Genomic DNA, 17,014 nt, shown 5'->3' on the forward strand with positions numbered 1-17,014 from the left:
TTTTTTCATCTGGTATATTACGATACAACAAAATACTGTGCACTGCCATTAGTGATAAAAAAAATTTATATATTTTATCGAAAAGCATCCAAAGCAGCCTAAGGCCCGGTTCACGGTGGTCCGACGTACGTTCTGACCTCAAGAGCACAAGTCACATGACGTAAAAATGAATGGTTCCCTATGAGAACCATCCTAACTGATCTGAGTTGTGTCGGTCTGACTTTGAAAAAGGTTCTTGCACTACTTTTGTCTGACTTGGGCACCATTTCAGCCCATTGATTTGAATGGGCTGATGGGCTGATTTGAATGTAAGCCAAGTGGGTTCATAGTCTTAACTGACCCGACTTGTGGCATGCAACTTATACTGAGAATCTTGAAAGGGAACCCCATGGCAAAATAAAAAAAACAAAAACAGTGTGGGGTCCCCTCCTCCCAAGCCCATACCAGACTTGTAGGTCTGGTAGGGATTTTGAGGGGAAACCCCATGCCAAAAAGAAAATAACCCGGTGTGGGGATCCCCCCCCCCAATCCATACCAGACCCTTATTCGAGCACGCAGCCCGGCAGGTCAGGAAAGGGGGGAACAAACGCCCCCCCTCTGGACCATACCAGGCCACATGCCCTCAACATGGGGGGGTGGGTGCTTTGGGGCAGTGGGGGGCTCTATCCCCCCAACCCAAAGCACCTTTTCCTCATGTTGATGGGGACAAGGGTCTCTTCCTGACAACCCTGGTTAGTGGTTGTGGGAGTCTGCGGGCAGGGGGCTTATCAGAATCTAGAAGTCCCCCTTTAAACTGGGGACCCCCAGATCCCGCCCACCCATGGGAATGAGTACCCCTACCCATTCACCCCTAAAAAAAAAAAAAAAAAAAAGCATTTTAAATAAAAACAAGAGACACAGTTTTTGACAGGTCCTTTATTAAAAGTGAAGAATGTCCCTATCATAGCTCCAATGTGTCTTCTCCCTCCAGGAGTGTTCTTCCTGCGGTCCTCTCCACCGCCTGGTGTCTTCTCCGCAGGTTCTTCACCGCCGACTGCTGTCCTCTCCGCAACCTACTGTCTTCTCTGCCGTGCTGTCACAAGGGGCGGGGGCTCACGGTGACGTCACCAGATGGCCACGCCCCATGGCTATATAAGAACTAGCAGACGTTTGAGAAGACACAACTGCAGGAGCCAGCATTGGAAAAGGATGGGGTCGGGGACAAGGAAGATAACAAGTGGAGGGGAAGACAGGAGGAATAAGACGTTGGAGCTACGATGGGGACATTCTTCACTTTTGATAAAGGATTTCTTAAAAACCGTCTCTTGTTTTTTATTTACACTTTTTTTTTTTTTTGGGTGAATGGGTAGGGGTACAATCACTCGTCCTTCACCTTTAAAGGACTGTTATGGATTCCGAGGGGGTCCCACACTAGTTTTTTTTTTTTTCTTTTTTTTAGATGTGGGGTTCCCCCCTAAAGATTCATACCAGACTCAAAGGGCCTGGTATGATCGGATCAAAGTCCGATTCCCATTCAATGAAGTCGTAGAGCCAAGTTGGAGCAGTGTGAACCCGGCCTACAGGGGGAAAGAAAACCCCTCTGCTGCTATTGGTGATACATACCGGTAATATAATAATCCTAATCAGCTGTCCTCCAATGTGACACTCAGCAACTGCCGGCACCCTACATGTGTTCCCACATCAGCAGCTATAAAATAAGAAATGGCGCGGCGCTGCTTGATAATCTATACATAAGCACACTACATGATTTGCAGTAAACAAAAAAACAAACAATACAAATCATAAAACAGTACAAGTAAAACTAAATATGTGACAATACAAATTAATGGTGCTAATATCCCTTCCTGCTTCACAGTTGGTTTCCAACTGTGCATGCACGAGTGGTGCTGCGCTTTGTGGACCTGTGTGTCTTCCAGAAGATTACGGGGAGAAGGAGGAGGAGGGGATGAATTACGTCATAGATCGCTGTGATCTAACTCAGAAGTGGGAGCTGGCACCTGTTTAAAACCAGGTCCCCTTTCCCCTCCCAAAAAAAAGTGCAAAATGTGGCAGATGCAAACAAGTGGAGCTTCTTCTTTTGGGTGAAGCTCCGCTTTAGGGGGGATTTGCTAAAGCTGAAGTGCAAAATCTGGTGAAGTTTCCAGGTTTTATTGCCAAAGCCTAACTGAACAAGCTGAAGTTCGAAGCTGATTAGGTACTAGTCACAGCTGCACCACATGCAGTGTGCACCAGTCTTAGCCCTTGTACACACGGTCGGAGAATCCGTCGGAATGTGTCCTATCGGACCGTGTTGTCGGATAATCTGACTGTGTGTGGTATGCATCGGACTGATTCCGTCGGAATATCCGTCGGACCCAATTTTCCAACATGTTCGAAATATTTTCCGACCAACTGGTTCGATCGGACATACTCCGATCATGTGTAGAGAATTTTGATCGGACCAAGTGCCACGCATGCTCAGATCAAATTCCTACATCAAAGCTGTTGGCTACTAGCCTGAACGTAGTCCCATCGTAACGAAATTATGTCATCACGTTCTGAATGATCGGATTTTTCGACAACTTAGTCCGACCGTGTGTATGCAACAGTTTCGGACAAGATCCGACAAACAAAATCCGACGGATTTGTTTGGCAGAATGTCCGACCGTGTGTACAGGGGCTTAGGGCTCTTACACAGAGGCGGTCCACCCGGCAGACTCTGCTTTGCTCAGTGGGGGAAGGGATCGATTCGTTGATCCCCCGCTGAGCCAGTGGATGTCAGGTCTGTGTCCACTCACTGTGCAGGGATGGATCTGTCAGAGCCCCGCTGTCCTCTATGGGGAGATCTGATGAAAACGGATCCACCTGTCCATTCTCATCTGATTCCATCCGATCGTTCAAACGGAGGTGAATGGAGTGTCTGGTCAGGTCCATCTGGAAAATCTGACAGGTGGATCTGATCGAAAAGCCTGTGTGAAAGGGGCTTTAGTAAATCACCCCCGCCCCCCCGTGCAGTGCTCTTAATTGAGACACGTACACACTATAGAGGGATATGCTTTGTTTAAATTTCATGTCTGAGATTTACAACCACTTTAAAGAGGGATTCCATCCAATTTTGCAAGTTGTTCTTAACCACCACTCATTTTTGGATAATTATTTATTTATTTTTATTTATGTTATGTGAAGTACTGAGTGTACTTCCTTCCTACCTCGGCCTCAGCCCACGGCGTCATTTCCTCCTTCCCCCTCACTGCCTTCTGGGACCTGTGTGTGTCCCAGAAGATGACAGGGCCATTCAGAATGCACTGCGCAAATCGCACATGCGCAGTAGGCTCCACTGCCAGTTTCCCTTAGTTACAATGGCTGCACCTGCACCCGAACCAATGGATGGATCGGCCGGGGGAGGGGGGGGGGCGACATTGTGGGCTCCCTGGACAGGTAAGTGTCCTTATTAAAAGTCAGCAGCTACAGTGTTTGTAGCGGCTGACTTTTAACCACTTCAATACCGGGCACTTAAACACCTTCCTGCCCAGACCAATTTTGAGCTTTCAGCGCTGTCGCACTTTGAATGACAATTGCGCGGTCATGCTACGCTGTACCCAAATGAAATTTTTATAATTTTTTTCCCCACAAATAGAGTTCTCTTTTGGTGGTATTTGATCACCTCTACAGTTTTCATTTTTTGCTAAACAAATACAAAAAATACCGAAAATTTTGAAAAAAAATGTTTTTTTTGTTTCAGTTTCAAAACTTTGTAAATAAGTACGTTTTCTCCTTCACTGATGGGCACTGATGGGGCTACACTGATGGGCACTGATAAGGCGGCACTGATGGACACGACTGAGGTGGCACCAATGAAGTGGCACTGATGAGGTGGCATTGATGGACACTGATATGTGGCACTGATATGTGGCACTGATAGGCGGCACTGATAGGTGGCACTGATGGGTGGCACTGATGGGCGACATGGGTTGGCACTGATAGATGGCACGGATTGGCATGGATGGGCGGCATGGATGGGTATGGATAGGTGGTTCATATGGGCATGGATAGGCGGCATAGATGGGCATGGATAGGTGGCACAGATGGGCACTGATAGGTGGCACGGGTGGGCACTGATAGGCGGCACAGGTGGGCACTGATAGGCAGCATTGTATTATATTATACTATACTAATGGATGCCAATCAGTGCCAAACAATAATGCATGCCAATCAGTGATGCCCATTGTGAGCACTGATTGGCATCCATTATGGGCACTGATTGGCATCCATTGTGTGCACTGACTGGCATCCCTGGGAGTCTAGGGAGGATTACCTTGTGCTGGGCATCCCTGGTGGTCTGGTGGCGTCCCTGGTGGTCCAGTGTGGGCATCCTCGGGGGGGGGGGGGGCTGGGCTGATAATTGATCAGCACAGACCCCCCCCCCCCCCCGTCAGAGGAGCAGCCGATCGCCTCTCCTCTACTTGCGTCTGAGAGACGCGAGTGAGGAAAAGCCGATCACTGGCTTTTCCTATTTACATTGTGATCAGCCGTGATTGGACACGGCTGATCACGTGGTAAATGTGGCACTGGAAGGGGGGAGTGATTCTGTACTTGCCTCCCTTCCTGGCAAACTCTCACCAGAGTGAGAGAGAGAGCTGTGCATGATGTCATAAGCCTAGGCTTTTTCCAGACAAGACACAGGAAGTGGGCTTTATAAGGGATTTACTGGCAGAAAAAAAATGTTTTACTATCCAAAGTTAAAACAACAACAAAGGCAGATTTAATAGATGGAAAGTTGAAAAAATGACTGAAGGTCCGCTTTAAGGTTCATGGGCATCATAAAATACATGCAGGATCCTACTGCTAGAAACCTCCGTCAGAAAATGAACACCTGTAATGGTCCATAAAGTGCTTCCGTTTATGCGGGATTACCCATGGAAATGCCAATAAAACATTCACATCCGTAAAATTCTTCTTCCCTATTCAAGTGAATGAGGACGATATGTAAGAGCCCCGTAATCGAATGCAATGCACGCAATTGCAGTGCATTAGTGTGGGGTTCAAGTGGTTAAAGCAGGCAAGTGAGGAGGTTATACAACGCCTCCGCACCACCTGGCAAATGCTTTTTCTTTATTTTTTTTATTATTCTATACTGTCCTGAGAGCTGCATTTGGTCTCCAGGCTCTCAGGTGCAGAATTCTGACTTAGACTGTAGTATTTAGTATAAAGAGTTGCTTTAGAATAGTTATAAGGTATTATTATGCAAAGTGCTCTTATCGCTGTACTAAAAAAAAAAAAAAAACTTGCCATGAAGCATTTAAATAGCATCCTGTTAAGTGAAAGTGCTTTTTCATTCCTTATGTCTTATGACAATTTGGCATGCTTTTTTTTTTTCCCAAGCAAAAAAATACCCCAAAAATACTGTATATATATATATATATATATATATATATATATATATATATATATATATGTATGTGTGTGTGTGTGTGTGTATATGTATATATAAAATAAAAAGATATAGTATTTGGGGGGGGGGGTTTCTTTGCTTGGAAATATTATAATTATATATATATATATATATATATATATATATATATATTTATATATTTAAATGCTAAAGTTCTCTGTTTTACAAACCTGAAAAAGTAGAAGATTATAAAGTAAATGGTCTGCTAAGAGAGAGAAGTGAAAAAACCAAAAGAATTACAAAATTAAAAAAGATATTGTGCACTTAAGAAGATTATGCATGGTTAGGCGGAACTTCGGCCAGTTATCGAAAAAAAAACAACAAAAAAAAACAAGTTGAAATTTGCATGTGAACTATCTTGCGTCCAAAACGTTTTGTGATCCTGATTAGCTTATCTTGTGATCCTGACACCCCTGACAGACAGAAGAGTTATGCCGCGTACACACAATCGGAATTTCGGCCAGCAAAAGACTGATGAGAGCTTTTCATCGGAAAATGCGATCGTGTGTATGCTCCATCGGAATTTAGCTGGCCAAATTCACGGCAGAACATTAAGGCCGCGTACACACGCGCGGACTGTTGGCCCAACTTTGTCCGTCCAACAGTTTGAGCGAACAGTCCGCTCAAACTTAGCATGGACGGACATGGCCACACACGACGGACGAACAGTTTGCTGAAACCGTGCGCGATGACGTGAACGGCACGTACGACGGGACGAAAAATACGACGTCCTATACACTGCAATGCAACCTTCCGACGTGGAAATCCTTTCTGAGCATGCGCGAGACTTAGTTGGCCGAACAAGCCTACACACGAGCGAACAGTCCGCTGAAACAAGGTTTCAGCGGACAGTTTTTCGGAATTTCCGTAAGACCTTGTTCGGCCAACTGTCCGCTGAAACTGTCCGCTGAAGCCCCACACACGAGCGGACTGTCCGCCCAAACACTGTTCAGCGGACAAGGTTGGGCGAACAGTCCGCGCGTGTGTACGCGGCCTAAGACATTTGAGAGCATGTTCTCAATTTTCCCAATGGAAAAGCTTTCTATCGGAAATTCCGATCGTGCGTATGCAATTCCGATGCGAGAAAACTCACGCATGCTAAGGTTCAACTACGAGATGGAAGCTATTGGCTACTGGCTATTGAACTTCCTTTTTCTAGTCCCGTTGTACGTCACCGGGTTCTTGGCGGTCGGAATTTGGTGTGACCGTGTGTAGGCAAGACAGTTTAAGTGGAATTCCGACAGGAAAACCATCAGAGCTTTTTCCGACGAGAATTCTGAACGCGTGTACGGGGCATTAGATCCCAGACCTCCCAGCAGTCCAAGACCTTCAGTTGGTCCAGGATACACCTCAACCTACTGATTTGACTGTGAAACACACTAATTGGGGCTCGTTATGTTCCTTGTTAGGCTGCATGTTAATGCACACAAAATCAAATTTCATGACCACGGTGCCATTCATTGTTAATGGCAACTCAAACACAGCAGACACCTGTTTTGCGCCAAAAAAAAGAAAAAAAAGGGTGTAAAGCTCAACGCTCAAAAAAGGTACTTTGCTGCGTCTGTGGTGCGTAGAGCAACCTATTGAAATGAGCGAGCCAGCTCATGTATGTAGCACAAGGCATTTTTGATTTATTTTTACACTATTTTAAATTTTTGAATTTTTTTGCACTGTTTATCACCGGCACTTTCACTGCATGTTTGGTTTATTTTTAATTTTTTTTTTCTCGCAAAGATGGAGAGTGCAGGAAATTGGGGACGACCCCGATCTCAGGGATAGGATCTCTGGTCTCTTGGTCTCTTTCCTCTCCCTAACCAGAGAGGTCTCTTTTTTTCGGGAGAGCTCCCCACCAAGTACTTGTAGGAATTGCTTCAACAGGTGCCTAAAGGCCCATACACACTATTTCCCTGTACACACAGTCGGACATTCCGACAACAAAATCCATCGGATTTTTTCAGATGGATTTTGTGCCAAACTTGTCTTGCATACACACGGTGCGTCAAAGTTGTCAGGAAATCCGATTGTTCTTAACGAGGTGACATACAACACATACGTCAGGACTATACAGGCCAGTAGCCAATAGCTGTGATCTCTTAATTTATTCTGAGCATGCGTGGCACTTTGTCCGTCGGAATTGTCTACACACGATCGGAATTTAAACGACCACATTTTGTTGTCGGAAAATTTTATACCCTGCTCTCAAACATTGTGTGTCGGAAATTCGGCAAAAGTCCGATGGAGCCCACACGCGATCCGATCGCACATTTTCCGTCGGAAATTCCGACCGTGTGTATAGGGCACATACGTTTTTCTGCTGAGTTTTTCCTTCAGATTTACCAAAACCATATAATAGGAGGTCAAACCTTAGGAGTTTCAATGTGTATGCAATCAGGCAGGTCCTTCACTACATGGTTTTGGTAAACCTGAAGGAAAAAATCAGCAGAAAATCTGATAGTGTGTGTGGAGCTTAAGGAGTGAGGTCCACCTGGCTAGGTTCACCATAGAGTGATTTTCCCCCAGAAAGAGCCTTTTGCCCTGGGGGGGGGTTCTGACACTGATGCCCTTTCTTATCAGAGTGTAACCTTGTGTGCTTTGATTTCACGGTTAATTTTTTATTTATTTTTTGCTCAGAAGTTTTTGACAAATACAGCAGAGCTCTGAAAAAAAAAAATTACACATATCCTCCAAACCTTGCATCCAATGGGGAAATTAGAGAATCCCAGTGTTAAAAGTATAGTACTAAAGTATAGCTAAAGACCGATACATTTTTTTATTTTTGTTTTTTTGTTTTGGGGTGGGCTAAAACCCCCATCCATATAATTATTATTTTTTTTTTCTGCTTGTGTCCCTTTTGGGAGATTTTCACTTCCTTTCTTAACCACTTCAGCCCGGAAGATTTGTCTGCTGAATGACCGGGCCATTTTTTGCAATTCGGCACTGCGTCGCTTTAACTGACAATTGTGCGGTCGTGCGATGCTGTATACAAACAAAATTTACGTCCTCCCCCCCCCCCCCCCCCCCACCACAAATAGATCTTTCTTTTGGTGGTATTTGATCATCTCTGTGGTTTTTATTTTTTGCGCTATAAAAAAAAAATGAGCGAAAAAAAAACACCAATATTTTGTACTTTTTGCTATAATAAATATCCCCATTTTGTTAAAAAAAAAAATAAAGCTATTTTTGTTTCTAATTTTAGGCCGATATGTATTCTTCTACATATTAATAAAAATCGCAATAAGCGTATATTGATTGGTTTGTGCAAATGTTATAGTGTCTACAAAATAGGCCAGTGATGGCGATGACATTTCCCATGATGCTCAACTACACTGCAGAGTGCATGAGCATCATGGGAAATGTAGTTCCAAAACATCTGGGGTGCCAAGGTTCACCATCACTGAAATAGGGGATAGATTTATGGCATTTTTCTTCTTATTATTATTATTTTTACTAGTAATGGTGGAGAAAAAAAAATAAAAAATAATATATATATATATATATATATATATATATATATATATATATATATATATATATATATATATATCTCTTGTGACTGCGACATTATGGCGGACACATCAGACACTTTTGACACATTTTTGGGACGATTGACAATTTTACAGCGATCAGTGCTGTAAAAATGCACTGATTACTGTATAAATGTCACTGGCAGGGAAGGGGTTAACACTAGGGGGCGATCAATGAGTTAACTGTGTTCCCTGACTGTGTGTTCTAACTGTAGGGGGAGGGGACTGACTATAGGAGATGACAGATTGTGGTTCCTAGTTATTAGGAACTCACGATCTGCTCCTCCTCTCATACATTTACACACACATGTCCCTGTTCTGCTGCTTGTGCCCGCGATCGCTCGTGGCCGGGGGTCAGATTGGGAGCTGATTAGCAGATCTTTTTCGGTCATGCCCCTTACACAGAACGGACCGGTTTCAGTACACACGAGGCGAATGTCGGGTGGTTTCTATTGCACCAGCAGATGCCACCCGACATTCGGCCCGTGTGTACTAGGCTTAAGTGTTTGTCCAACAAAGCGATCCTGCCATTAGGAAATCCTTGCACGCTAATCTATAACAAGTGTGACATTAGCTGACTAGTTTGTGAATTTATTCTTAAGAATGCAGATAATTTTTAACTATAATTAAAATTTACTTTTTTAAATGTATGGTGGTGGTTAATTTAGCATTCAGAAAAGCACACAGCCTCTCCTCCCATCCCTCATACCTGTGTCTGCATGCTGCTGAATGTTGCTTGTGGTGTGGGGCAGGTGACAAAGCTAAAGAAACAGAGCGGCCATGTTAGGGTGTTGTCACCTGTCTACAATAATGTCTGCCATGGCAGTGATTTAGAAAAGCTCCCCAGGTATTTTTTACACCAATGCAAAGTTCCCAAAAAAATAAAAAATGAATGTTGACCATTGCTTCAAAACATCCAATGCACCTCAAGAGATGCAAAATGAAAAGATATGGAACACCTCTAAATGAAAAAGCCTTCTGACATTATTTTTCTCCTTCTTTAATAGTGACGCAATGGCCCTAGCTGGTATTCAGGTGTTGGAGTTGGCAGGACTGGCCCCTGCACCCTTCTGTGGAATGATCCTCGCTGACTTTGGGGCCAAAGTGATCCGGGTGGATAAGGCCAAAAGCTCTGTTGCAAGCGACACTCTGGCACGTGGTAAAAGGTCTATAGCATTGGATCTCAAGAGCCCAGGAGGAGTCAGTGTGTTGAAGAAGTTGTGCAAACGTTCAGATGTCCTTATTGAACCATTCCGCCATGGTAAGTGATGATAAAATAAAGTATAACTGAATCTCAGTCAAGGGTCTCCACATCTGGCCAGCTACAAGATTTTACTTAGCCCTCTGCCAACTTACACAGTTACATAGTAGGTGAGGTTGAAAAAAGACACAAGTCCATCAAGTCCAACCTATGTGTGTGATTATTTGTCAGTATTACTTTGTATAGAGTAAAACCTAAAAAATACAGCGCTGTTCCTGTGTAAACTTAATGTGAAGTAATAAAACAATAATTACAAAAAATTATGAATTATAAACGCAGCAGCAGCTTTAACCGTGAGATACCCACAATTCAAATAATTATTCCCAAATAAGCTGCGCTATACTGATCCAATAAGTGCTATGTGAAGCAAATAAGTGAATAAATAAAGCATGAAATCAAAAATATTAACAAAGTGCAGACAGGAAAATGCATATACTAATGTTCAAATGTTAGTCCATCATCCCATCAACAAAAAATGTTTTGCTTGTAATCTCCAACGTGTTTTAAACACACCACACCGATATAGGAAAAGTGTCATCAGAGTTTGCAGGAAAAGAGAGGACTTCCACCACCAACACTACTGCCGCTTACCAGCTACACTGATCCCATCTCAGAGACCAGATATCGCCAAATCAAAAACGCTTCCTCCGAGTCAGGACTGCATGGAGGGTGTTTCCTCTTTAAGCGCTTGGTTCAAGTGGTTAGAAGAATCCTACGGCCACTCCGCTTATTCCAATGGTTAGCAAAATCCTACGGCCACACCGCTCATTGCCCAGCACATATAATAACGAAAGGAATCGCCATAGTATGCTATAGTCACGAAATTTAATATAATAAAAAAGATTGCACTTACATCAAGTAGAAAAAACTTTGCTTTGTAAAACAAACAAATTCGCCGGCCGGCTTAGTAACGCTGCCCGTCGCTTCCGGGTCCAGCGTAGATCGCGGTGACGTCAGTACGTCGCTCCTCCCTACGCCGTTTCGTTATAGGTAACGTCTTCCAGGGGCACAGGCGGCGTACTGACTCACCGCATTAAATAGCACTGTGTACAATTAACTCCGCCCCGCTCTGAGCTTCCATTGACCATGTCAGTTGAGGGCAAAATTCCCTATAATGTGGGCGGAAATGAGATCACTTCCGCCACATGGGATCAGCAGTAATGAGATCACTTCCGCCGCATGTGATCAGCTATATTGTAAACAACATCGGCCATATTAAATCTAAAAGTAACCATATTAGATCTGGGCAAAAATTACTTTATATTAAACCGAACGCCAGGCTATGCATTGACCTTGCGGTCAGCACATTCAAATCAATAGGCATATCGGAGCAAGGGAAAAGAATTAATTAATTTGAGACAAAAAAGATAATATATAAATTATCTAAAAAAATAAAAAGTAGAATTAAAATTATTTTAAAAGACAAAAATATATATCTAAAAAATATTATAAAAAAGGAAAAAAAGGGTTTAATTCCCTCACATTATTATTTCTACCTATAGGATTACCAGCCACTATTTTACACGTTTCTGAGGGGAACCTATAAAAAATATAGAAAATATATAAGGACCCCATTTAATTCAAATGGATCATATATGGTATGTCAGAAACCTTTCTTTTAAGATTGTTTATTGGTGGGCTATTTATGTAAATTGCCACCCCACAAATAATAATAACAAACATTAATCTGCCATCATAATAGTGGGGCTCTCTAAAGACACCTCAAGAGAAAATTCATTTTATTAGAAAAAATAGTAAAAATAGTAAAAAAATAAAAAAAATGGAAAAAAATAAATGGAGAGCAAAATTCACGTTACTTGGTCATAGAGAAACTCACAGTGGGTTCACAGCTTATCTCATCACCTGCCATCTAACTATTATCAATAAAAGCGTTAACATCCACTTCCACATTAAGGCCATAAGGAGTATAACAACGTACCCTATGTATCCAAGTCATTTCTAACTTGGATAATTCTCTTACCAGAGAGCTTCCCCTCCAATGAGCACTGTATTTATCTATTCCCAAGAACAACGTGTTAGCTGGGTTGCGATTATGATGAATAGCATAATGTTTTGACACTGAGTGAAATCTGAACCCTATTTTACTATTTTACTATTTACTATTTTTACTATTTTTTCTAATAAAATGAATTTTCTCTTGAGGTGTCTTTAGAGAGCCCCACTATTATGATGGCAGATTAATGTTTGTTATTATTATTTGTGGGGTGGCAATTTACATAAATAGCCCACCAATAAACAATCTTAAAAGAAAGGTTTCTGACATACCATATATGATCCATTTGAATTAAATGGGGTCCTTATATATTTTCTATATTTTTTATAGGTTCCCCTCAGAAACGTGTAAAATAGTGGCTGGTAATCCTATAGGTAGAAATAATAATGTAAGGGAATTAAACCCTTTTTTTCCTTTTTTATAATATTTTTTATATTTTTTAGATATATATTTTTGTCTTTTAAAATAATTTTAATTCTACTTTTTATTTTTTAGATAATTTATATATTATCTTTTTTGTCTCAAATTAATTAATTCTTTTCCCTTGCTCCGATATGCCTGTTGATTTGAATGTGCTGACCGCAAGGTCAATGCATATCCTGGCGTTCGGTTTGATATAAAGTAATTTTTGCCCAGATCTAATATGGTTACTTTTAGATTTAATATGGCCGATGTTGTTTACAATATAGCTGATCACATGCGGCGGAAGTGATCTCATTACTGCTGATCACATGTGGCGGAAGTGATCTCATTTCTGCCCACATTATAGGGAATTTTGCCCTCAACTGACATGGTCAATGGAAGCTCAGAGCGGGGCGGAGTTAATTGTACACAGTGCTATTTAATGCGGTGAGTCAGTACGCCGCCTGTGCCCCTGGAAGACGTTACCTATAACGAAACGGCGTAGGGAGGAGCGACGTACTGACGTCACCGCGATCTACGCTGGACCCGGAAGTGACGGGCAGCGTTACTAAGCCGGCCGGCGAATTTGTTTGTTTTACAAAGCAAAGTTTTTTCTACTTGATGTAAGTGCAATCTTTTTTATTATATTAAATTTTGTGACTATATCACACTATGGCGATTCCTTTCGTTATTATATGTGCTGGGCAATGAGCGGTGTGGCCGTAGGATTTTGCTAACCATTGGAATAAGCGGTGTGGCCGTAGGATTCTTCTAACCACTTGAACCAAGCGCTTAAAGAGGATACACCCTCCATGCAGTCCTGACTCGGAGGAAGCATTTTTGATTTGGCGATATCTGGTCTCTGAGATGGGATCAGTGTAGCTGGTAAGCGGCAGTAGTGTTGGTGGTGGAAGTCCTCTCTTTTCCTGCAAACTCTGATGACACTTTTCCTATATCGGTGTGGTGTGTTTAAAACACGTTGGAGATTACAAGCAAAACATTTTTTGTTGATGGGATGATGGACTAACATTTGAACATTAGTATATGCATTTTCCTGTCTTCACTTTGTTAATATTTTTGATTTCATGCTTTATTTATTCACTTATTTGCTTCACATAGCACTTATTGGATCAGTATAGCGCAGCTTATTTGGGAATAATTACTTTGTATATCCCTGTATGTTGCGGCCGTTCAGGTGCTTATCTAATAGTTGCTATCGATGCTCCCCACTGAGACCACTGCCTGTGGAAGGGAATTCCACATCCTTACCGCTCTTGTGCCCTGTACACATGATCGGACATTCCGACAACAAAATCCATGGATTTTTTTCCAACAGATGTTGGCTCAAATGTGTCTTGCATACACACGGTCACACAAAGTTGGTCGGCAATTGCAAACGTCAAGAACGCGGTGATGTACAACATGTATGACGAGCCGAGACAAATGAAGTTCAATAGCCAGTGCGGCTCTTCTGCTTGATTCCGAGCATGCGTGGAACTTTGTGCATCGGAATTATGTACACGGATTTTGATTTTGATCCAGATCTCAAATATTGTGTGATGGAAATTCCGATGGAAAATGTTGGATGGAGCCTATACACAGTCGGAATTTCCAACAAAAAGCTGGTCATACTAAACAAAGGGCTGGTCATACTAAACAAAATAGATTATGAAGAAGAGATGGCTAGGCTCCTCAATATACCAGACACATATAAAGTACGAAAGAAAAATCCAAAAGAAGAATACAGTAGGAAGCTGAACAACTATGTCAATAAGGGACTTACTAAAGGTATACTGAATAAAAAGGAAGCAAGGTATTTAGTACCTAACGCACCAAAAACCCCAGTAATATATTATGTCCCAAAGATTCACAAAAGTCAAACACATCCTCCGGGGAGACCCATTGTTAGTGGCATAGATTCTTTATTTTCAAGACTAGGCGCCTATATTGATGGATTCCTACAACCATTAGTAGTTGAAGGCAAGTCATATCTGAAAGACAGTAGGCAATTGTTGAAGGACATTCAGAACATCAACATTGAAGAGAAGGATATACTGGTAACAATTGATGTGAATTCCCTATACACGAATATCAAACAGAAGGATGGACTAAATGGAGTTGAGTGGGCCCTGCATAATAAGTCTAGACTCAAACAAGAACAGATTGAGTATATATTAGAAGGCCTGGATTTGGCAATGAGCCATAACCATTTCTGGTATAGAGGTAAACACTATGTGCAAACAAAAGGTGTAGCCATGGGGGCAAAATATGCACCCAGCGTGGCAAACCTGTTCTTGGATCATTGGGAAGCAGAACAGATTTACGGCATACCGAGGAGAAACCTTAAAATGTACAAAAGGTACATAGATGATATTATTATCATCTGGGGAGGCACACATTCAGAACTACAGTCTTTTTTAGAGGAAATTAACCACAATATATATGACATCACCTTTAGTGAGAGGAGAAGACAAAACTATAAAAGTCTCACAGAATGAAACTAGATGGATTTTTAATATGGAAACTCTACATCCCGCAGGAATGAATATCGATTTAGATCTTAACTGTTTTTTAACTAATTTTTAATGCCAAACTAACTTGATACCTTATACAGATCGAATGTAATACATTCAACAACAAGGCTTAGAATATATCCATATATTTTAATATTTTGATATTTTAATATTTTAATATTGTTATATTACATTCCCATTAAATCCATCTCTATTTTTACCCCTACTCTTGATCTTACCCACATAACCTGCAAAAAGGGTCGAATGTTATTCATCCAAGGTTCCCAAATAACATATAGTCCATCTTCTTTTTCCAATTCTCTCTAATTATAATTATTTCCTTGGCAAAACAGATAAGGATAAAGAACACAAAATCACTGAGATTTTGGACATTTTAACAACTTCACTATTATTATATAATTTTTCTCCCCCTTTACATTTTACATTTTACATGTGTCTTACTTAATTCCATATCCTCTTTTACCCATTATTTTCACAATAGTTTTATGTTTATCCCTATTCGGAATTTTTAATTACTCCCAGAAATTTTAGTATTTTAAACATAAGTAAAATAAACACTCCTTGTCTATAATTTCAATACTCATATCATTTCCTTTAGGAACTTCCAAAAATTCCCCATGTAGGGACAAATGTACACACATAACTTTAAGAAAAATGCCTTTTTAAAAATTCCTTTCTAAAAATCTCCTTTTTAAAAAAATGTTTGGAACAAATTTAAAAGATGTTTCACATTATTCTGTTATATTCACATTATATTTCTCATTTTTATTTATGAATGTTTTTATTCCATGTTCCGTTCTCAGTTCCTTACATCATGTTGTATTCAATATAGGGAATGTCAGTACTTTTTGAGTCAGATTCCCTCTATATATACAGGAGTAATGTCTTCAGGCATTATATATCTTTATATTTATATTTATATTAACATAGGTGCATTGAGTAATCACCTGCCTAGCCTAATACATTCAGTATTATACTAATAGAGGGCATTCCCTCAATCAAAATGGCCGCGGGATTCTCCGCGCATGCGCGGTGACACATTACACCCTATATATAGAAAAAGGTGTATGCAGATGGCCGCTCCAGAGGACGTCTTTGATGACGAAACGCGTAGGGCGTGGCCAGACAGCATACACCGCTAACTCATACGGCGAGACAGCCGAACGGGATCTTTCCTTCCTTTCCTTTTAAAGCATATACGAACGGATGTTTGTGAGTAATTTTTTGTCTATATAATAAATACAAATTTTTATAAAACATACTACACCATGGATATGCCTCTTACTCATTACATATAATCGAGCACGGCATACGAACGGAGGAACGAGGGTCTCCCAGAATCACAATAGAGGCAAGCCAGAGAGCAACACAGTGGCTGATACTGTGAAGGCTGATCCACCCCGGACGGGGTCATAACTCTGGTGAGAGCAATTGCATAAGTGGTCACAGAGCACCGGGAGCAACAGTTGAATCACCTTCCCTCTTTCCTTCACCTTCACTTATAGAGGATACCCCACTATTTTACCACTAATCCCCATAAGTGGATGTAATAGTAAGCAGTTTGGGTAATAATTAGTCCGTTGAGCTTGGATCACACTTTTGAAATAAACAAATGCAACAGATAATGCAAACGTAATTGTTCATCTGCTTCACATCTCTAAAGGTTATATATTATATAAGCAAGAGTACAAGAGATAAGGAGATGAGATGACAATCTGTTAAGAGTTCAATGACCTTCCATGTGCTACAGTACTTGTTGGCTGTTGTATAATCACTGTTTTATAAAAATTAGTTTCTCTAAAGGCTAGTGTTTTTTTTTTTTTTTGTTTTTTTTTGATTAGCTAATTA

At 41.2% G+C, this 17,014-nt stretch overlaps 1 protein-coding gene across 2 annotated transcripts in view; it reads left to right on the forward strand.

Moving 5' to 3' along the window:
- AMACR (alpha-methylacyl-CoA racemase) overlaps positions 1–17,014 on the forward strand; it is a 97,859-nt gene that overhangs the window by 6,497 nt on the left and 74,348 nt on the right. For both annotated transcript variants that reach the window (XR_013263967.1, XM_077462887.1), the window contains exon 2: positions 9,963–10,216. Coding sequence is in view for 1 of the 2 variants with exons in the window: in XM_077462887.1 (XP_077319013.1) it covers positions 9,970–10,216 (247 nt within the window). In the remaining variant the exon portion in view is untranslated. The remainder of the gene's footprint in view (positions 1–9,962; positions 10,217–17,014) is intronic.

The sequence above is a fragment of the Lithobates pipiens genome, unplaced genomic scaffold (assembly GCF_037356315.1).
Source record: "Lithobates pipiens isolate NorthernLeopardFrog02 unplaced genomic scaffold, aLitPip1_a1.2 Scaffold_3, whole genome shotgun sequence".
Taxonomy (NCBI): Eukaryota; Metazoa; Chordata; class Amphibia; order Anura; family Ranidae; genus Lithobates; species Lithobates pipiens.